Raw genomic sequence first — 23,818 nt, 5'->3', positions numbered from 1 at the left:
ACACCCCCCCCAGCACAGAGACTGTGAAAAAGTGAAAAAAAATGGCTGGGGTAAGGAAGACAGAGTGCTGCAAAACAGAAAAAGGAAGGCAGGCCTGGCATCCTGCAGCACAGGGGAAGGGAGGGGGAGATTTTCACAACTGTGCACAGCTTCCCCCCCACCCCCGCCACGCTTCTGATTAGCAGAGGGTCCCCAGAAGTCCCACCCCTTCCCAGAGAACGACAGGTGGCCAGGGACTTCCAGGGCCAGATAGCCATCATTCAACCTGCAGGGAAGGGAAGGACTTCCAGGGCCCCTGGCCACAAGTGTGCAGGTGCCTGCTCTGCTGTGAAAATGGCAACCAGCGTCATGCTTGGATTGTGAAACTGGGGGGCAAGAGCCCCAAATTTGGTAGGTCCCCATGCATAACCAGGAAATTGTCAAGCTGCAGGGCCAGCACCGGTGAGGCCCAGCTGCAAAGCCAGCACCAGCGGGGCACAGTCTAGCAGGGGTCTGCGGAGCTGGGCTGGACTGCCCCAGCAGGGAAAGCAGGGAGCTGACCTGGCTCCATAGAGTCCCTGCCGGCTGGGACCCCACACTCCTGCCACCTTATTCTGGGCCCCGCCAGCACTGGGCCTGGGACACTGGTGCGGGCTCCATGCTCCCATTGGCTCCCCACCCACTCACTCCCAGTGCCCCCCAACCCCACAGTACAGGTGGGGGGCAGTACACAGCCTCAACCCCCTGCTCGCCAGCAGGGAAGCCCCATGGCAGTGCTCCCTGCTGCAGGTGCGCTCAGTCCATGTGGGGCTGTCTGGAGCAGGCACAGGCAGCCCCACACAGGCTGCAACTGGCTACAGCACAGGGTGCTGGCCATGGGGCGAGTGAGGGATTGCTTTCCTTGAGCTCAGCACCAGCTTGTAACCTGGTCCAGCTGCCAGCCTGGGCTACAACCCGGCTCTGGGTTCACCCATCCATGGCAGCAGCTGTGGCCCCCCTGCTTGTTGTGCAGGGCAGTGTTGGCTGCTGCTGCCTGTCCAGAGCTCACGTGCTGGGCAGCCCAGGGGCGGCAGTGGCAAACACTGCCCAGCGTGGCAAGCGGGGGGGCCACAGCTGCTGTCGCCATGCACAGCTTCAACTGGCAAGCCCAGACCTGGTGCGGGGCCCAGGCTGGCAGTGCAGCTGGGTCAAAAGGTAGTGCTGAGCGCAGGTTGGGGGGAAAAGCAGCCCCTTGCAGCCCACCTGAGGCTACCTGTGCCTGCTCTGGACAGCCCTGCACAGGTTGTGAGTGGCTGCAGTGGGGGGCGCCAGCCACGGGGTGGGCAAAGGGCCGCTTTCCTTCACGCAGGGAAGCCGCCCAGGGAAAAGCTGAGCGCGGGGGTGGGGGGGGGAAAAGAGTGGCCCTTCCCCTACCCCGTGGCCAGCACTCCCTGCTGCAGCCGCTCACAGCCACGGGGCACTTTTTGCCCATGTGGGCTGTGAGCAGCTGCAGTGCAGGGCACCAGCCATGGTGCAGGTGAGGGGCCGCTTCCCCCACACCCATATTCAGCTTTTCTCCAGGCTCCTCCCCTGCCCTTCCCCCCCCCACACTTCCCTGTGGTTCCAGCGTGGGGCAGCCATGTGGTGCCAGGCCAGAAGTCCCAGCTGGGGGGGAAGGGGGGTAGGCCCTGCTGTTGTGGGACCCCACCAGGTTTCCCATGGGTCCTACTGGCCTTTGTTCCTCAGGAACCAAGGGCAGATGAACATTTATTTTCTAATTTTTTTTAGTGGTCCCTCCAGCCAGATAGAATGGGCTCGCAGGCCAAATCCAGCCTACGGGCTGTATTTTGCCCAACCCTGTTCTAGAGAAACTCCTATGGAGCAAGAAAGAGGATTACAACAGGTTAAGAAAGAATTAATTTAAAGAAGCTTTTAAATTAAGTTCTTTAAAGTGTGGACTCTGTTTGGTTCTCCTGTATTAGAAAGAGCACAACTGTCAGCAATCAGCATAGTCTTTGTAAGGTCTTTATATCCAGATGAAAGTTTTAGAACTAGGAGATATATATATCTTTATCTACATGCGAAGGCAGGAGCGACATAAGCAACTAGCCTTGACACTGATAAGAGAATAGCTGCCAGTAGCACAGGGTTCTGTACAGGCAACAAACTGCCCAGGACCCTGGCTAAATTACTCCAGCAGCTATGCCCGACTGAACTTCATGCTGCTGATAATTGCATCTATTAGTATCCAAGCTAGTTAGTTTAAAACCAGCTCATGCACATCTAAAACTGCAAAACATACTGCTGAACTGAAGTGTGGATATACTCTTACAATTTCCAATAGACAGCATTTTTCCTGCCCCTCTTTTCATAGGATTAAGTGTCCTCTACATATCACTGAATTTCATCTAATATACCATGTAATAAAACCAGAAGTCATAAGTATGGCTGCCATGCTTGACTCTGGTATACAGTAAAGACGACAGCAATTTTCATAAGATATTAGGGATGTAAAGTTTTTCTTGACCTGGGTCAGTCAGAGACCGAAGATCCAAAGTATACGTTCAAAAGTCTCCAAAGCTTTCTCAGTTTGTTGAATCAATAATTCCATACTTAAGATGCATAAGAAAAATTCCCCTCTTTTGAGAAAGAGCAGCAGTTACTAGAAAATTAATATAGTAATGTTTATATATTTTTATTATTATTACAGTCTTGTACATCACATGCTTCTAAGTAGTGGTAAAAACATAGGTCTGAGCAATGCTGACACATGTAGACCCAGATCCAACGCCGATTGAAGACAAGAGAAATCTTCCCACTGATATCAGAGAGTTTTTGGGTCAGGCCCCAGGTGAACTGCTCAAGGCAGAATAAATATTCCTATGCAGGTTTAAATATAAATGGCTCGTAAGATTAGATTTTGAACAATCTGTTATTACTGTGTGAAAGTTCAATCTGCTTTTCTAAAAAGTGAAGAAGTTGCTTCCTTAAATCCTAAAGGCAAGAATTTTTACTCCAAATGTGAGTGGGGAACAGGGATATTATAACGCATAAGCATGTATGCTCCAAGAGTCTTATACTCTGTATATTTACTAATTCTGTTGTGAATTATTGTACAGCAAAATCAGAGGCAGAAGAGAGTTTTCAATAAAACTATTGTAATGTAATGTAAAATGTAATAAACAAACTGTGAAGTGCTCAGTAGCTACAGAGATGAGTGTGAGGAAAGCAGTGGTGCAACTTGGTCTTGATAGCAAAACCAATGCCATGAACATCCCTGTCCTTTCAATCTTTTCCTTTCTAAAAGATGGTGCAGCCACCACTATGCTGTATGAACTGTCTCTATCCAGTATGTCTGGCCTCACTAAGTGAAGCAATGTCAGTATTAAATTATGCAAGTTCTCTGACCACAAGTGCTGTCCTTTGCTCTAGTTGGTCACTGTTAGGGTTGTTCATAAGGGTGAGGATACTCCACACTGCAAACTTCATCACTTGATTTGGACTGTAGATAAGAGTGCTCCCACTGGATGTGGTTTTCCAGCCAGGTGAAATGAGACCGACTACTTTATGGCATTTTTTCTAGCCCATTCCCCATACAGGGTGACGGAATGGATCCTAAATAGATCAATCTGCTGCCAAATTGCATACCTGTCTCAGTTCCAAGTACAAAATCTATCATCGTACAATCATTGCCTCTGTGCAAGTCCGTGACTAAAGGCTTCTGGTAAATCACTAGCAACTACCCCAGTTGCCATTAACCCTACAACAGTAGTCCTACAGTGATGGAAGAGGGCTGTGCATGTCTTCTCTTAATATGTTGTTGCTGCACAACAACACCCCCACAATACTTCACAGGAAGGAAACCTTAATCTGATGTCAAGAAAAAAAAAAAACTTAGACATCTGGAGGTTTCTAATCTATTGCAGCCTTCATCTGCCTTTGCAGTCATTATTAAGTATTTTTGCTTCATCTACCTGTTCTGCCACTGAGAACTTATTTTCATTTTTGAATGGCTATTAGTCTGCAAGCCTCACTTTACTTTGCAACAAGTACAAAACTCCAGATGGAATTGCTCTCAAGGTCACTGGTAACTCACAAGCCTCTTTACCACATCATTAAGGATGGGAGGTATGGTGCAAATAGTTAAGCATCTAAAAGCTAAAAAGGAGAAATATTTTGCCTTTGAGTTTAAAAAAACAAACAAACATAAAAACACCGATCAATCAAGTGGGCTAGGAAAAAAAAGGGTTTTCACAAAAGGACATAGTTTAGCCCATAAAAAGCAAAGGGCATTTAGTGAAAAATATTTATAGCTTTTTAAGTGACAAACCAGACTAAAGCAATGTTAAGAAGCCCTACTTTGGCAAATGTCAGTCTTCTAGTTATAATCCTGTATCCACAGTACTGACTACAAAGCTACAATTCTTAAAACTGGGTGTAAGAAAAATAAGTCAATTTTTAAAAACAAATCTGTTAAAAAAGTTATAAACTATAAAAGGTAGATCAAGCTAGGTCTGAAAGGCTTAGCTCTCCAGCTGTTTTTTGCAGCTGAAAACAAATGTGTACATTTATGATGTTATCTTTAGTCTACAAAAGGAGCTTCACTAAGCTGTCAGATCTATGAAACAGAATATTCAGCTACATATTTTTCTTTTGATTTCATTGTGACATTTCTACAAGTCCTATCAAATGTAGGCAACAACATGTTTTACATATTGAAACAAATTACAGCAAATGTAATGTCAGTTTATTCACTATTATGCCCAAGATTCATGTACACACGTCACTTTCTATGGCTACATCAGATGCTTAATCTGTACCTGGAGGTAATGACTACTGTACAAATATGTCATGTTAGTTAATAGACAATTATTAAGCTGAAATTTTCTGGCTCTTTGCCACATCATTTTAAGCAATATATTGTCAACTAAATTATAAATCTCTTGACCCTTCACATGTCATCAACATTTATGTGTTACCAATATGTTCAGCCTAAAGCTACAGTGCAATTAGTCATTTAAATTGCAGATATCTTTCACACACAAAAAAGAATTAAGTTCGTCTCTGTACACAGAAAGCCCTACATGGGCCAGGGAGTTGCATTTCTCAGATACATGAATGGCAGTCTAGAATATTTTAGCCTATTTACATGGAATTTTTTTATATCAGGAGGATGGCCTAATCTGACAACTTCCAGGATATTCACAGCTGAAATAAACTCCATCTGTATCTGACATGGGTGTGCTGGGGTCTTGCAGCAGATTTAATAAATAAATAAATAAAATCAGGTCTCATTTTCAGGATTGTGAAATACTTCAACTCTCCTGTTCAGCTGAGGTACCACTGGTCTGTTAACTCTTTCATTGTCTGATGATTTAAAGGAGGCACAGCACTTTAAAGAGTTTACACTTGTGAAATGCAAGCAAAAATCCATCAATAATATGCATGCCAACAAACCCTAAATGTGGAAGGTAAAATACTCGAGCGAGTCAAATTGATTAATTTCCTCTGAATGCCTATCTGTACACAAGTAGCCCAGTTATGAATTAAAGCAGGGGTGGGCAAAGTCTGGCCAGTGGCACACTCCATTTCCTAGCAGCCCCTGCCTGCCTGCCTCACTGGCCCCAGGATCATGACAGCACAGGGTTCTGCAGACTCGTTGGGAGCTGCTGGGAAATGGAGTCTGGCTACCAGCTGGATCTGCCATTTTGCCCAGGCCTGCTTTAAAGCAATTGCTTTCTAGCTTCATTTTTTGCAACTTAAGCTGCTTCAGATATGCTAATACTCAGCACTCCAATCAGAATGGAAGTTGGGTATATCCCATAGGATACGCAAGCACAAGCCAGTCCTCATTTTATTTTGACCCAGCAGTTAAATATGATTGTATCTTTACATTTTATATTCAAGTTCATGAGTTATGTTCATGCCCATGCGTGGGAAATCTCATTAAGAGATGGCTAAATTTGAAAAAAGTAAAAAACAAAAGCTCAGAAGATTCTGGTTTTCTTTGCAAAGGTAAAAATGTGTCCTTCCTCTTTTATTGAGAATTAAAAAAAATATGGCAAGGGAGTTTATAAAGTTTGCTCATCTTCCAATTCAGTAAAATTTCCCTGTTTTTGGGATGCGAGACAAAAAACCTAAAGAGTTAAATCTCGAGGACTGCTCCACCTTTTGTATCCCAATGCCCACAGTTAGGAAGCAAGGATTTTTTGGAGAATATCTTGTACTGGACCAAAAGTATAGCCAGCTTCTCCTGCCTAAAGAGCATTAAGGGTGGTTATAGACATGCTTCAGGAGTGGGGGTGGGGGGAGGCTGTAATTAGGGGAGGTCCAAGAGCTGCTCTAATTAAAGTGCTGGAGTGTCATGTGCATCAGTGTCCCTGTGCTGATTGATACGTGACACTGGAATCTGCTGGAGCGCTGTAATTACTGCACATCAGAGCAGCCTCACTGCATGTGCATAGGTGCCCCATGTGCCCAACAGTTCGGCTAACATCTTCCCCAATTATATAGTTGATCCAAGAACAGTTATCACCCCCAAAAATCTCACATTTCCTGGATTATTATGGCTACTCTAACAGAACTCCAACCCCACCTAGGGTCTAGAATCATAAAATATATAGTTATAGTAAAATAGAAGGGCACAACTGAAAAGATGTGTGGGTTTTTTTGGTTACTTTGGAATGCAAATTGAACCAAGCAGCATGCATTTTTGTAATGGGATATTCTCAAGAGGGCTTTCCCAAATTACTCATTTTGAATACTGGCCTTCAATGTTCAAGATAAAGGGAAAAACAAGCTACCTTAACAAGAGCCACAAACAAGAGATGAAAAATAATTCTCATTATATTGGTCTTAGATTCTAGCCCCAGAATACTAGCCTTATCTTTGTTTCATAGTCTTCACTGATTTTCACTGTAACCCTCTGAAATCCAGGGACAGGCGTACATCACTAGTTATGATAACATACAGTTTACTGGATACTGGAACGGAACAAAAAAGGGTAGGTCCCTGTCTACAAGAGATAGCAATCTAATTCAAATATAAAAACAATGTATAAAGATAATGGAGTGGTAAGAGAGAAAATTATTCTAATAGCAGATCACATGTTTATGTTAATGCATCTATCAGCTTCCAGGTGATTTGTCTTTAAATTCTTCCATTATGCAGAATTCAAAGAAAGTTAAGGTTTTCCATAGCAAAATGGTGTGAGAATGTAGGACTGACTGGCTTACACCTGGGACCATTTACCACCATCAAGAAACTCCAATCCAGGGGCAGGAAGGAAGCAAAACTATATGGCAAGAGAGAACAAGGACAGTTATTTTATGGGTGAAGAGTCATTTTGACCAAATGTACCAATTCATTGGTGGGAAAGAGGACATTAGGGACGAGATGGGGCAAACATTCTGGTTAGATGGATTTTAGGGCTGTGCAAAATGTTGATGGACGTCTTGTTTCGAAAGCGTTTCAACACATTTCGAGCTCGGAACACTGAAATGAAACGTAGGGCTTCAAAACAGCTTTGAAACGAAACAAGGGCACTCAAAACATTTAAAAAATTTCAAAGCCAGGCTTGCAGGGAAAAACAAACTAAGGGGGGGAGGAGAAGACTGCTCTCAGATTGACTGTGTAGTTGGCCAGTGACTGTGATCCTTCCCTGAGGTCCCTTCCAATCCCAGTGCTCTGGGGGAGGGACGGAGAAGGAGCATAAAAGCATTGTTTGAAACAAGGTGTGTCAGTCATGCTTTTGTCAGGTTACAAAAGCTGTGTCTGCCAGCAGCATCAAGAGCATCAGGAAGGCTCTCACTTCCTACTTGCTAGTCTGTTCCTAGCATGTGGGATCCAAACCTTTCCAAAATACCCCAATACCCTTTTCCTAATCCATTCCTTTCAATTTATTTCTCCTCCAAAATCCTCTTTTTGTTATTCTTTGTAATTCTCTCTCTCTCTCTCCACATAAAAGAAATCTGTGTTTTCCCTGAGAATCCGTATTGACTGTGCAGGAAAGCACAACATATGTTGCAGAAAGGACTAGCATCCCTGCTGTTTTCATCCTGCTTTGCCTTCTCTCACACGTCAAGAGTTTCTCTGAACAGCTTGATGTGTGATTTCCCAGAAACCCCTACACCTATCTCCTTGAAACTTGACAGGCTTCATGGCCTCAGAAGGGGCTACCATCCCTGCTGTTTTCATCTGAATTCGGCAAGAAACGACAAAGTTAAAGGCATTTTTGTGATTCCCCATTATAGCCTATGGGCGAAACGTGTTGAAACAGCAAAAGTTTCAGCAAAACGAAACAGAACGGAATTTCAAAATGGCAAAATGAAACACCATCCCCTCGAAATGGTGAATCTGATATGGAAATGAAATGTTACCGTTTTGCTTAGTCCAGTCTCTATCTTATTTTATGTTAGGAACAATGAATCATTAGTTTACTGAAGACTGAACGGCAAGTCTATTGAGGTCTTGAAGAGGCAAGAACACACTCAGGTCCTTTGCCAGATCAAGGTAAGTTTGAATGTAAAAAATTAACTCTTTCAATGTCTGGTTGAAACATTTCAAGTCTTCTAGACATTTCATAAACTAATCATTTTTCCTCTCCTTCTCCAAATACCCTGGGGCTTTAGTTTATATTACTGACTAATGGTCTGAAACACTTCCATTTATTTTTTAAAGACTGAGTTACAGTAGGAGAGGACAGAAAGAAGCTGAACACCACAGTTTCTCATTCTCTGCTCTAATACAGACTGAAAATAGGTGTAAGGCAGCAAGACGGTTTTTGTGCAAGAGTTATAAGATGCAAGCTAAACATTCAGGGTTAAAAAAAGTCTTAGTTTTAGTCTTATAAGTCCTAGTTAAAAAGTTTCTTAGTTAAGGAAGTAAGGTACAGGTAACATTTCACATTAAATTTGATAAGGTAATTGGAATGCAAGAATTATTCTTTCCATCAAACCTGTGTGTCCAGGTATTAGACTTCAGAAAGATGATATGCAAATGTTACAGACAGATGTATTCGGCTGCTATATACCGGGAAATTCTGAAATGTAAGTTTACTGGAGGATAAAGCTTACTCATTTCATGTTGCAAATGCAGAAAGTGCATTTTGCAATTTTAAACCAACTCTCAGATCGGTTGCTGAAAAGATGATTTTAAAAGGTGCCCAAATGCTTTTGGGCCCCAGGCTATACTGTACTACCTCGCAGTTTCAAAGATCTCCTTTCCTCTCTGAAGAATGGAATGTTTATTGCTCAGAATGTTCTGCCACATTATCACAAATGTTTTGTGAACACTCTGCTTCTTGAAATATTAAAATGTTTTTCAGACCTACTTTCTGTTTATTCTACACCAACTATTAAGTTCTTGAGAAATCCTGTTTCAATAATCATTAAATCTTGGTCAGATATCCTGAGACACTAATATAAAGAAGCCTCCACATAAATTAATAATGAAGGAGTTCACACCATCTACTGTGCAATGGAATATTGTATCAATAAGATCTTAGAAGAATTACATGTTGTTTTGTAAGAAGTCTGATTTTGGAGATAAGTGAGATTTATAAGACAAATATTGATACATATGTTAAAAAACATTCCATTCAAGCAACAAACCAAGAGTTAATTTCATATGTTGAAATTACTTTACTTTATCCTTTATCAATTTAAAAAAGTGTTGCTCAAAAATGTAAAAGGACCTTCAAAAGTTTCCTTAAAAGAGAATGAATTGCTTTGCCTATGTAGCTGTGTTTGTTCTGTTCCACTGTAGCAGACAACACTAAATTGGGTGGAGTTGCAGATACACTGGAGGGTAGGGCCATGATCCAGAATGACCTATAGACTGGAGAAACAGTCTGCAATCAATCAGATGAGATTCAATAAAGACAGGTACAAAGCCCTGCACTTGAGACTGAATAATTGCATGCAAAAATAGAGACCAGGAACAATTGGCCAGCTTGCAGTACTGAAGAGAAGGACCTGGGGGCTACAGTAGACCATAAGCTGAATATGAGTAAAGACATGCTTTTTTTTTTTGGAAACAAAAAGCCAACAACATACTAGGTTGTATTAACAGGAGTGTCACTTGAAAATCAAGGGAAGGCAATTCTTCTACTTTATCTAGTACTGGTAAGGCATCTTTTGGAATAATACTGTGCCCAGTTCTGAATCCCACACTTCAAGAATGATGTGGAAAGTCTGGAGAGCAACAAAAATTATTAAAAGCCTGGGGAAGAAGATTTATGCTGAAAGAGCTAGGGTTATTTAGTGTGGAGAAAAAGAATTTGAAGGAGGATCTGATGGTATCTGTACAGTCTTCAAATACCCAAAGGGCAATGTACAGAGAGGATGGAGATGAGCTTTTTTCTGTGATTACAGAGGACAGGACTAGGAGCAATAGCCTCAAACTTCAGCAGGGGAAATTTAGGTTAGAGATTAGGAGGGACTTTCTGACTGAGGGTGGTTGAACAGTGGAACACGCTACCTAGAGAAATTGTGGAACCTCCATCCTTGGCAGTTTTCAAGGACAGGTTAGAGAGACACTTTTCTGTCACGGTTTAATCAGGGACAATCCTGCCTTGATCAAGGGGCTGAAGTAGGTGACCCCATGGGGTCCCGTCCAGCCCACTTTCTTATAATCCTATGAATGTATGATAGCAAAATGCCATTGTGTGTGGGTGTGAGTGGGTGTTACTTGCAGGAAGATTTGTATCCAAATCATTTTAAAAGTACCGCTATAGTAACGATTATTGCTGGCAGGAAAGTACTGGTTTCCTTCATTTTCCATGGATTGAGTACAGATATGGGCTCCTTTCCAAAAATCCAGAGTCCTTCAGAAGCACCCTGGCACAACCAATCAGATTAAGGCCAGAAACAGACACCACAAAATTAAGTGGATCAGCTGTGCTCAGATGTCCCAGCACAGCTGATCCACTTCACTGGAACAAGTCACCCATTTGTCCTTCAAAATCAACTGGCAGGACCCCATGTGAGATCTTCTCCACTTCCTGGAGATTTCTGTGGACATGTCTCTGCAAGTGGGGTACCCTGACTTTCCCCACTTCCAGAAACTTATTCCATGATCTCCAGGGTGAATCTCTAGAAGGGGGCAGAGTACTGAGGGTGCATCTTTGCAAGTGGCGAAAGTCAGGCAGGTGCTCTTGAGGGGCCTGATCCCACCATAAAGCAGAGAGACATACACTGCTGTAAAGCAGCACAATTTATTAATTACCTTTCATCACGGCTTCACCAAGGCCATGACAAAAAGTATTATTTGCTGTCTATTTGCTGTTCTCCTTTGTACCGCCATAAAAATTGTCATGCTAGCACAAAGGCAACAAAAGGCAATGAAAAGCAATATCCTTTTCTACCCTAAGGAGCTTACCTGGCCTACATAGTCATCCTGGCACAAATTGAATATTTCATTTAATAATTTTTAAAAAATTAAATAGTTATGAATCAGAGTCCACACACAGTTGCAAATATACACATGCTGATGCCCCATCCTGTACTTTATACCAGGACTGTTGTAGTCCAATTAATTTACAGGTTTATACTAGGGTGCCTGTATTAGGCAATGCTGTTTGAACCCATTTCCTTGGCTCATGACAGTTTAACCAAAAGGCAGGCAGAAACAGTCTAGGTCAATTAGAATTAAAAACAGATCCTGTCTTCCTCACTTCTCTGAATTAGGGAAGCTGGTTTGGCATTCCCAGGACCACCTGGGCTGCTGATACCCTGTGGGATTGCTCATAGGTGAGCTACTCTGTTAAGGATTTGTGCAGTCTGTCACAACCCCAGAAATGCTGCTCTCAATACTGAACAGGTAAAAAGTTCTTTCAAATAAATCACAGTTGCATATCATCATTTGGCTTCAATCTGGTAAATATAAAACACTACTGTTATACAGGCACGCTCGCCAATACACCATTAGTAGCTGTATTTAGTTTAGCACGTAATGGTATTCATGTTTATTTTTTCTCTAAATGTTTAACTAGACTTTTGGGAGTTCCCGCCTCCTTTTTTCTGACCAGTGTGGACAAAGATAATTCAGCATAAGATGGAGCAAATGCACATGAGCAATTTCAGCACCTCCAGCCCAGATGCAATGTTAGAATCCAGCGGTCTTTTCTTCCTTGGTCCAATGGCTGCCAAGGCCGTGAGGTTGGCTTCTCTCTGTTGCATCTGTGCCAGCTCCAACTGTTGCATCTAGTTTAAAAAAAAAAAAAAAAGTAGATATGAAGCATGGCATATGGTATAATGAGGGGCCACTTATATTCACCCAGCTTCAAACATCTGATCAGTCTTATGACCACCCATCAGTTGAGACCATCCATTCCAGCAGTCAGACCCACCATTATAGTAGGCATTTTAGGAGGCTGGCAAATGCTAGCCCCAATTACTTCAGCTGTGTTGAGAGAGAGAACATTCAAGATCAACACTATACCAGGGATTCTAAACTTAACACAGTTTAATCATTGTCTAAAATCGTGATTAAACAAAATGACCTAAAGTTTGAAATTATTTAGTACTAGCTTAAGTGACCAACAGTTAACATTAAAGGTATTTGTACATGTTTGCACTGCAGCGCCGGGCGCTTTTAAGAGCTCCTGGCACTGTGGCTCATGCAGTTGCATAAGCAGCGAAATGCGCATCAGAGCTGAGAAAATAGTCAGGTGTTTGGAAGGCGTTTTCATTCAAACCGCACCGCCACCATCTTCTGTGTGGTGACGTGCATTTTGCTGCTTATGCAACTGTATGTGACGCAGCGCAGTGTGTGCATCGGCTCACATGTGGAGCAGTCTTGATTGAGTCTACTCCGATCCACTAGATCTCTGGCGCATCACAGGATGAAGAGGTATGTGTATAAAGTTTCTCAACTTTGAACCAGTAATACTATACTCGGCAACTGCACAGGTTTTATTTCAACAAGAAAGATATTCTGAAGTGGATGATTCATTTCTTGAAGTTAATTTCTATTTCAATTATCTGAAGCTCAGTTATCTGAATCGAGGCCAGGCCCCCTTGACACTGTTACTCTGAAAATTTATCATCCAACTATTCTGGAGTCCCTTGACATTCAGATAATTGAGGTTGAATAGGATGCATGTAGCTCTTTCATCCTTTCACTTGTTTGTTTTTCAAAATATATTTGGACTCTTTTGGAATACATGCATGATTCCTCTATATACTGATTTTCAGTTGTTCATTAAAGGCAAAAATCCCTCAAGTCAAAATTTAGCAGAATGGAAGCAATTTAGTGATTAAATATGGGTGAGGCGGTAGTGCGAAATTTGTTTAGTTGAATAGGACTTTTAAACTAGAGTTTAATATATGTTAAACTTCGACCACTGCTAGCTCCAGCTGCTCGCCACCCCCTGCGACCCTGCACAGGATGATATGCCCCAGGCCCTGCACACCCTTAGGGACGGCTCTGCCTGTGGGTCCAGAAATTTGGCAGTGGGAGAGCACTGGAACTGTACCCCTACCACCAAACTTCCAGACCCATGGAGAACCCCAGGCCCTTTGTACCAGATTCCAGCATGCAGAACTGGGCGAGCTCTCCAATGAAGAGCCCCAGGGCCCGGTCTTGGTGCACAGAGGGTAGGATGGGGTAGCACCAGCCCCCTGTCCCCCTTCCAAGACCCCTCCTGCACACCAGGGTTAGGGCAATGCTGGTCCCCAACCCAATCCTAGCTTGCAGGCCAAAAGGTTCAGCACCATTGGTATAGATTAACATTTCCAGGAGTGCTTATGAGAATCAACTTCCTAAAACCCTCAAGGGGTGTTGGTTGTAGCTGTGTTGGTCTGAGGACACAGGCAGCCAAGGTTCTTTGGGTAAATCAGATATCTTCTATTAGATCAACTCAAATAGTTGGAAAAATTGTTTCTACCTGAAAGCTCGCAAAGAAGAATTTTTCCGACTATTTGAGTTGATCTAATAAAATATATCCAATTTACCCAAAGAACCTTGTCTTCCTAAAATGCTTTAACCCTCTTGAATAAAAATTACCAGCAATGTTTGAAACTGATATAAGTTATCTGCAGTTGCCTTAATACAAAGCTGTTTTTTATTAGGTCTTAATATTAATGTGTCCAAATAAAAAAAGTAAAAAACCCATTTAAGTAAACTTGAAAAAAATATAGGCAGTTAGGAGCCTTACTTGAAAAACTCAAATAAAAATGAAAAAAAGAACAAGTGCAACTGGATTCATAAAGGAGCAGTAAAATACCAGAGTCAGCAGTTAGATTTCCAAGTTCAAGTTTCCTAGATCCAAAATGTTTGAAAAATATCCAACCTTGTTGGCATAAAGCTGAATTTTTTACTAAATTGTACAACTCTAAATTATATAGGCATTCATACTGGCACATTTTCCGATAGCTTTGCTCACTTGCATGCCACAGTGCACTTGCCAGCAGACTATCATCCACAAGGCAGTTATATTGCATAGTGTATGCATGTGGCATCTTTACCCGAGCAGATGCAAGTCAACAGAGTAGAAGGATAAAGTTTCAGAGAGAATCTCAGAACGAAATGGTAGACAGAGTAGCAATACTAGAGCATCACAGGAGAAGGGTGAGTACAAATAAACAGCCTACACAGTTGCTCTCAACATCAGGTCATTAAGTCAAAGGCTTAAGTTTTCAAAAATGGGTATGAAAAGTCAGGGAGGCAAAAGTGATGCTGATCCTATGCAGGCATCATGTGAATGCACATTTGTACAACTCACAGAAACATTGGGTGGGGAATTTCCTAAAAAAAACAACAAACACAGCAGGTGGCACTACTATTCCTTATCTACTTGTGGGAGGAAGACAGCTTTGGTGGAAGGTGTGGAAAGACTAATTTCTTTACAATAGGGTCCTGGCAAGGTGAAAACTCGGAAGTACATGTGCAATCTTAAGAAGTATAGTTAGTGGCTGGTAAAGGAGCTTTTGGCATGACCAGGCACCCCCAGGAAGTGGACCAAGGGCCACATCACTCCATGATATGGTGAAAAGCTGGTGGCCCAGTTGAACTTTTCTGACCAGTACTGCCTCTTACCCATTTCAAATCTGTAAGATGACACTCTACCAGGCACCATCCTTTTCCCCTGGCAATGAGTTACTTTAGGGTTGAGAATGTTTTTTAGATTATCAATCTTGATGCAATTTATAAATTAGGAGATGGTAGTGAACGTGGAGTGAATGTGGCAATCACTGAAACTGGCAAGATCCCTCTCTTTTCCTGACCCATTTCATCTACCAATACAGACCTCCTGCCATCCCCCCCAAAAACGATTAAAAAAAAAAAAAAAATCACATCTCAAAATAGCAGCAAAGGGGAACAACCTTCAGACAAAGAGCAAGTGAGAACATGTTCAGGAACATTCCCCCATCCCCATCACATTCTTTTTTTAAACACACTAGAGAATTACAAAGATTTCTAAAAACCTATATAAAGATCAAATTGCTAGGAAAACGTCTCAGAAGTTGTAAAATAGTCTTTGTTGCTGCTGGCCTTTTTAATAATAAAAATACAGTTTTAAAGTCTGGTCTTGCAGCAGTCAGGAATTTTGAGGGTGACACAATAACCATTTTAGCTAATCTGACCTGGAGCACAAATCAAGAAGTAAGGTACATTTTTTAGCCCTTCCTTATAGTGAAATGGCATTTGCATCATAGCTGTAATCACACAAAATGAAAGGTTTTAAATTTGACCTCTCTGTTCTCCACCCAATTCCTTTACCAAGAAAAATATTTCCTTTTCAGCTCATAGAAACTGTACTTCTCTTACAAAGTTTAATTTCATGAAAATACACAAAGCTTATGTCCAAGAATATATGGACTACATTCTTTGTGGCATTTTAATATCCAAAGAGCAAAGTTTAAATTGTATGAGAAGACCAGCAAGATTTCAGCTATGAGATACCAAACTAATGAAAAAAAACACTCTGGTTTTTTAAGCAAGCCAAACATTCCTGAGATTTAAGTGTCTTTAGTCATGATGTGGAGCAGAGACTTTGCTTCCCCAAGATGCAAGAGGTGTGCCATACCAGGTCAAACCAATGATCTTTCTGGCCCAGTATCCCATTCTCCAACAGTGGTACCAGCAAACGCTTTAGAGAGAACATATGAAGACAGAGTATCTGGAATGAACTATCCTATCATAACTTTCCTCGAACCAGCCATCATTGGTTTAAAGATGTCAGAAGATTTCCCCAATTGTTCAGTTTAACATCTATTAATGGATTTATTATCCATGAATTTGTGGAGGGCCCTTTCTGACCCTGGCTATAATAGCTAGCTCTACAACCTCCTATGATAATGAGTTCCAGATATTAGCTACATGCCAAGTTAAAAAAAGTACTTTCTTTTGTTAGTTTTAAACCATCCCCATCTAATTTCAATGGGTACTCCCTAGTTCTAGTATTTTGGGACTTGGTGAATAAGTTTCCTATTCACTTTGTCTACTCCAGGATTTAACAGACCTCCATCATATCCACCCTCAGCCCCCTCCTTTCTAAACTGAAGAGTCCTAGTGTTTTTAATCTCCTCCTATGCCAGCTGCTCCATATCCTTGATCATTCTGGCTGCCCTTCTCCATACCTTTTCTAATTCTACTATATCCTTTGTGTGATGTGGAGGCAGGAATCACAAAACGTTCAAGGTATGAGTGCACCATGTATTTGTATAGTGGCATGATGTTATTTTCCCTTTTGTTTTCTATTTCCTTCTTAAATGATACCCAAAATTTTATAGGCTTTTGGTGGCTGCTGTGCATTGAGCTGATGTTTTGGAGAACTATATACAATAGCTAAAAAGGTCTCTTTCATGAGCTAGTTCAGAACCCATCATTGTGCATGCACAATTGAGGTTATTACCTTGTACTCATCAACACTGAGGTGGTCTCCAGGCAGTATCAGATCTGTTAACCACACTATTACTAGGTATCTGCCCAAAGCATCAATGCCTTTTGCCTATTCATTAGAAAACCATTTTTGGTAGCTTTGTAAATACAAAAATAAGGTACTATGTTGCTAGTCTTGCTAGCCAGAAAGCATGATGCTCAGTTTACAGGGGCAGATACCGTCTTTGATCATGGTCAATGTTGGCTTGAAAACAGTATTTGAAAGCCTGTTTTTTGGGAATTGGCTTATAGATATAGATACATGCATTGTAAGGGATCAAGATGGGCAGCTAAAGAGCTTGGGAGACATGCACACAGCTTCTCATGGCCCTGAAAACAGACGGGCTGTCTAGCACAAGGCCAACAGATGGACACAGCCTGAGAATTGGGGAGGGCATACCATAACAAGAGATCACAGCCTTCAAGGCATACAGGCTGTCTAACACAACAAGGACACAGCCTGGGAACCAAGGAAGTATGCCCCATACTGTCTCATAACAAGAGATAAGTGACACCAGCTACAAGGTCCCAGAGCAGAGTGGGGGTAAGTCCTGGTTTTGCGGGAACAGACCAAATTAGCAGAAGGCTCAGAAGGCTACGTGGATGTGTGACCACAAAGAGACAGCCAACCAGAGATAGCCACAGATGAAAAGCCATTAGGAGTCTTCAAGGGTGAAGGAGAATACAAAAGCAGACTTGAGATTAAACAAAAAGGGTCCCTCCCTGTTCCTTCTCATCCTTCCTTTTCTTCCTCCCTGTCTTGCTCTTTGAGATGGGTCCCTGCCCCTGTTCCCTGGGAAGGGTCCCTAAGGCCACCATGAACAGAGGGCCTACCAGCAGCCTGTGTTATGCACCCCACTGGAGGGGGGCTGTGGGCCTCGGCATCCCACCTCCAGACTGCTGACACTTAAGAGAGCCTGAAGGTAGAGCCTGCATCCTGACCAGATGTACTTTGACTCTGATGACAGCCCTAGGAATGGCAGAGACAGAATTGTTTGATAGTTTGTATTGTTATTGGTCTGTTATCACTCTGTATCAAACTCACTTATTATCAATTGGCAGGTGTTGTGGGTGGTTTGAGGGTTGCGCTCACCCAGAACAAAAGTATAGGGGCTGGGACCAAACCCAGGGCCAACAGTCGAGATTACCAGCCAGAGTCACACCTAACAATGCAGCAAAGTGGATCTTAACTTCTAGACTGATCCTATTAAAACAGAAACCTCAGAAGTTGTAGACTGTATTTAGTTATTCTTATAAAAGCGTTTGAGATTAACAGTCACCTTTGATATACTTCATAAATCACACAAATAAGAATGTTGGTATTTCATGCTGTGTGAAATAGGATAGATTTTCATGGCTAAAACAGTTCTTAGTGGTCTGAAAAAAGAAGGAAAAGGAAGTCTATTTTTAAAAGGCTGTACTTTGAACTAATTCACCCTAATTGGCTTGTCACGTGCCTGTGAACAAGTTAATGGTACTAAACTAGGCCATGTTGCTTCATCAAGGTATAGTTTGTTCATCAGATTCTTTTAACAGGTAAACACTTGGGTCTTATAGACAAGTAGCACATAAGCACTGGGTGTGAAGTTACCCCCTGAAGGAAGAGAAATAATGTGCACAAAGGCAAAAACAATTGGACTGGTCAAGAACCAGGTTTTCTGCGCTATCCAAGATTTAGATTTACAGACAAGGAAAGTCCACAGTGAACAAAATCAGATACCAAAGCAACAACACAGGTTTGGATTACAGGAGAACAAATGTAGCACCTTGTTTATCAAGGGCAGACAACTGGCATCCAAGCCAATTCGTGCCAAGTACGCAGTTCTACCCAGGTATAGACCGTGACAAAATCTCTGCAGAAACTAAAGCAAGTCCCACAATAAACATCTCTACATACAGAACAAGACCCAGACAAGGACCAGTTTGGGCTGAGTTCTGAAGGATTTAGAAAAAGCGTCTGGTAAGGCACAAGTATGGAACTTAGGGTTTAATGTCAAGTAAAGAAAAGGAGCATTTCAGCATACTGTACCTTAGAACCTAAGAAGAGACAGCTCAAAGTAACAGAGGAACTGGCAGAAGAGAAAAAAAATGGGAAGGGCTGAAGATAATGCATGCCCAAGGGATTTTCATGCTACACAGCAACAGATATTTTGGGAGCAATAAAAGTGTTAATGTGGATGAAGACTGTGTAGAGATGGCCTAGGGGAAAAAAGGAGGTGGGGGGAGGGGAAAGGTGTACGAAAAGGAGAAAATAAGGCAAAGTACTGTCATAGCTCAGACAAAGAGGTTAAAAAAATATATTAATATGCACAAAAAAATGGGGAATTACCACCAAGATGACAAATGTAACGTGCTGGGCTGCACTGTGTCTATGTTGTCGTCATCACTGGCGCCTCCAGGCTGCCCCGGGGGGGCGGGGGCCAGAGGTGGCAGCACAGACCGAGCCGATGCAGGGCAGCCCTGCGCGACCTTCAGGAGGAACGGCTGGCAGCAAGGACAAGGGGCTGCAAGGCAGCAGACATGCCAACCTGCTTACAACAATCATTCAGGTGTTTCCACTAAAAAGGTGTTCATTCCTTTCTAAAGCCTTTTCCATGGTTATCTCTCTCTGCATCTTATAATAAAAGTTTAATTGTGTTAGATTTAATCTGTCTGGTTTTTTTTACTAGATGCTGAAGTTGTTTTCACTTCTGGTTTTTTTTCTTTGTCTGCATGCTCTTTCTACCTTTCTTAACCTAAGTTAATTAAAATTGTAAGTGCAAGTCGTCCCTCTCTCCTTCACTCAAAGTTCAGAAATCTTCTACTTTTCCTTGTGCTCCGTTTCTTGGCTTTCTGTGCAAAAATACCTACCTTTCTACTTTCCTTTTCACCATACATATCACAAAGCTAAAATTGTGTGTTTTAAAAACTTAATTTCACTTTGTCTTAGCATCTTATCCTGGTTCTCAGCAAACCCAATGAGCACTGGTGCCCTCAAATTCCATTTATTCAGCATGCAATTTTCTCCCCTGTAGGGCAAATGCCAATGAATAAGACCGTTTTTTGGGGGGCGGGGGGGGGGGGCTAAGCAATAAAAAAAAGAAAAGCAACAAAAGAGCCCAACACTACCACTACAGATGTTTAATGCAGGTCAGATGAAATTGTAAGGTTGTACGACTCCTCTTCCTTTCTTACAACAATTCTCTCCCTTCTTCCTTTACCTCCCTTTAGCTGGTTTTAATTAGCCAAGAATGGAGTTTCCACTGTTTTTTTCCCCCTTGCAAGTTAAATTTAAATACAAGGTAGCAATTAGCCTTTGAAAGTTTGGCATACATCTCTTTCATATACAGCTTAATATTTCCAGTTATTTAAAAATATAGTATTTCACAGGCCCAGCTTCAGTGGCCAAGCAATCTAAATAAACTTCAGAAAAGCTGCCCTACCAGGGCAGAACATGATGTTGCCACCTATCAAAAGAAACCTCATCCTGGACAAGAAACAGAAAAAGTGAGCCCACAGAGGGATTTTCTTTCCACTAACAGTTAGTTTCTGGATTGACTAGCTGTATTGCAGGGATGGACAACTATTTTGGCTGCAGGGCCACTTAACAACTCTTGATGAGCTGTTGAGGGCCATGCACAAAATCTATTAGAAGGTATAAATTTAACAAACTTTACATAAAAACTAATCATATACTAAGAATCAAACATTTACTATAACATATCTTAATTTTATTTAAAAAAAAAATTTTTTGTCTCGAGTTATTTTTTGGAGTAGTGTATATAGTGGCAATTGTATAATAGCTCAAAATAAAATCTTACTCTTGTATGTTGGGGGGGAAGCACATGTGTTTGTACAGGGAGGGGTGTACATGTATATATGTGGGGGGGCTACCTGCGTGCTACGTCCTGGCAGCTGGCTGGGGATGAGGGGGAAGGAGCGGGGCAGGGGGAATGTGCAGGAGCTGGAGCTCCATCCCTGCATGCTGGAGCCACCCAGCTGCAGCTTCCCCCCCCACCCCCATCTGGCTGGGTATGTGGTGCCTGGCGCACATCCTTGCAGCTGCTGTTGTTCCTCTGCTGCCTGGAGTGATGCAGCAGGGGTAGGAGGAGGAGCTGCTGGAAGCTCCTGGGCAACAGTGGCAGTAGACACATTAAGCAACTGTATTCACTGCCTGGGGCCAGGGGCAGGGGTAGGCGGAAGCATAGCGCAGACCACCCCAGGCTGGATAGAAGTGTTGGGCGCCCGCCCACAGGCCGGACCCAATTAGTCCGTGGGCTGGATCTGGCTCACAGGCTGTATTTTGCCCACCAATGCCCTATTGTATATGGCTTTAGATCTCCTACAGAAGGCATATCTAATTCTTTGTTGAATCCTATTAAAGCATTTGGCCTCTTATCTTGGGTTTATTTTTTGTAAGTATTTTGTTGTATCAATTTTACAACAGTTGCCTTTCAATTCCATTCATGATTTATTGTTTGAAATATGTACCTTTGTCATCTTATTCATATTGCATACTACTTTCACATCACCATAGTCTTTCGGTCTCTTTCACACAGAAGCTTCTCTATACACCTATCATGGTATCTAGCACCCATATCTGGACATCCTCTATTTGCATTCTTTGTTCTTACAGAGTGACCAGACTGATAACAGCATTCCAGCCGAGGCCATTATTATGACAATAAAATAATAATATTTAAATCCTTTTTTGTCAGTTGTTGTGCATTTACCTGACACTTGCACTTTACTCTCTGAAATGATGCCAGGATCTCTCTCCTGAGAGATCAGCTGATGCAAAACCCAGCAATGGGCAACAACAGCAGCTCTTCCAACCTGAATGATTTCCATCTAATGTTACACTGCCTATTCACTTGTTCTTGTTACCTCGAAAATGTGTTTTCTAGACTTACCTAAGCCCATTTGTAAGTTGCCACCTTGCTGTTCACCTCCTTTTTCAAACCATCTTTCAACCATCCATCAATACACTAAATGTTGGCCCTTGAGGTTCACCATCAACTTTTTGCCATGTTGAAAAAAACCCATCATTTATTCCTACTGTTTTCTGACTCTTAGCAAGTTTCTAAATTAAGGCAATACTTTTCCTCTCAGCTTGAGGCTACTTAGTTTCTTTTATAGCCTTGCATGGGGGACTTTGACAAAGATTTCTGAGAGCACAAAAACTCCAAAGGATCACCCTTCATACTTTTAAAATAGATGCAACATTTCCTACTCTCCTTCGGACAGCTGTAATTCAGAAGGTTTTGCATACTGTCAGTTTCTCTGTCACGTTGTTCTTCAATTCCTTCAGGACAGTAGAGTGAATGGCATGAAGTTTGCGTAACTTATTTGTTTCAGCTGCCCCTTGGTATCATCCACTATGTCTTTGTCTTCAGAGAATCTCTCAAATATCATCCAAGGTTCTTGATCTGCACTCTTCTATAAAAATAAAGATTTTCTTCCCAACCGCATGAGACTATGGGCACCATTGGTTTTTTGGTATAACAGAGGGCATGGGCAGACAGTTTATATTGTTTTTAAGTTATACTGGGCCACTACAGTTTAACAGACAACAATTTACTATTTTAAAAGTGGGGGAAAAAGGGAAAAAAGTGGCACGATGCACCATTATAAGAAAGGTCCCCAGCTACCTCTGAAGGTTCGCACCTAGGTAATCACACAGAGACTGTCACAATGTCTAGCTGCCTACTCTACAGAGTTTGTGCTACATGAATAGTGGCAGGGGATAGAAGCCATAGCCATTTGTGAGCAACAGAACTTACGGTTGGGTCAAAGTTTGGTCAACTGTCTGGTCAAATAATCAGTCAAAAATTGCATAAAACCTGCCATTAGGTTCAAATAATACACAGAAAAGCTACTAATATTCCATTAAGAAAAACAATTGAAAACACATATAGCTTTTTTGTAAGATTGCTATAATCTTTCACCAGTCAAAAAATATGCAGTCAACTGATACTATATGAATGGTCAACTGACTGGCTTGCCAGCCCTACAAGAACTCTTAGTGGGGAAAAAGCAGTGCCAGAAAATGACAAGATTAAAGAATTGGGGAGCACCTCCAGAGAAGGAAGAAAACAAGGAGCATAGAAGACCAATAGTCAAGCAACTAGAAAACTACTTCTGGGGGTAAAAGACAAGGTAATGCGGAAGAGAACAAAAGAAAAAAAGGGATTGAATAAAAACCATGAAGGGCAAGAAACGGAATAAGACAGGTCTCCCATATACAGGAGTTACTCATTTTACTAGCAACCTCTGAATTACTTTCCTACTATGAAGCATTGTTGTGGATGGCATTGAGGCCTTTGGTTAACACAAACAAGGGTGGGACAGGTGGTCAGGGCAAATCAGAGAAGCCGGAAGACGTTAAGATGTTCTACATACTTTAAAACCGTAGAGAGCCCTTTAAAGGAAAGTAAGATGTTCCAAGACAGCATACCATACTCTTGCAGAGTACTGAAGATGAGATAGGGAAGAAACAGATTTTTAGATGCAGGCTCATACTGCACACTCTGCTACTGGAGAAGTCTACAGGTGTGCTATAATTTGCAATTTACATGTAGTGTTTGGTCATGCAATACTATATTTTTGCGCTTCCAATGTTGTAGTTGCTTTTGAATGGTATGTTCAAGTTCATTAGAGAGCTGTCAGCACCATAATGGCTTGAAAGTATGGCACTTGGGAAAGGAAAAATACCTGCAAACTGTACTAAAATGTTAGACTCGAGTCTAGAATAGAGTGGGTGTGGCAAAAAATTCCTATAAAATGTTAAGGTTCAGAGTACAGGCATCCCATATTCACAACAGATCATGCCCCCATAAGCAAGATGCAACAGATTCAATAAAATTAATACCACGTACAATTTCCCTGGGCTTAGGAATGCTATTACACAAAAGGTTAACATAAAAGGTTAGTAAGTATAGTAGAAAAAACAAAATTCTTGCATGGATGAAGGAGTGGCTGGAGGCACACCCAGCAG

At 42.0% G+C, this 23,818-nt stretch overlaps 1 protein-coding gene across 3 annotated transcripts in view; it reads right to left on the bottom strand.

Annotated features, from left to right (window-relative positions):
- The window catches only part of TAF4B (TATA-box binding protein associated factor 4b), a 118,468-nt gene that overhangs the window by 5,729 nt on the left and 88,921 nt on the right, over nt 1-23,818 (bottom strand). For all 3 annotated transcript variants that reach the window (XM_090039852.1, XM_090039853.1, XM_090039855.1), the window contains one exon: nt 12,045-12,161. In XM_090039852.1, the coding sequence (XP_089895978.1) occupies nt 12,045-12,161 (117 nt within the window). The remainder of the gene's footprint in view (nt 1-12,044; nt 12,162-23,818) is intronic.

This window comes from Crocodylus siamensis, chromosome 3 (genome assembly GCF_052110815.1).
Source record: "Crocodylus siamensis isolate JL-2025a chromosome 3, ASM5211081v1, whole genome shotgun sequence".
Taxonomy (NCBI): domain Eukaryota; kingdom Metazoa; phylum Chordata; order Crocodylia; family Crocodylidae; genus Crocodylus; species Crocodylus siamensis.
The sequence above is the reverse complement of the archived record's forward strand: the minus strand, read 5'-3'. Positions and strand labels throughout refer to the sequence as shown.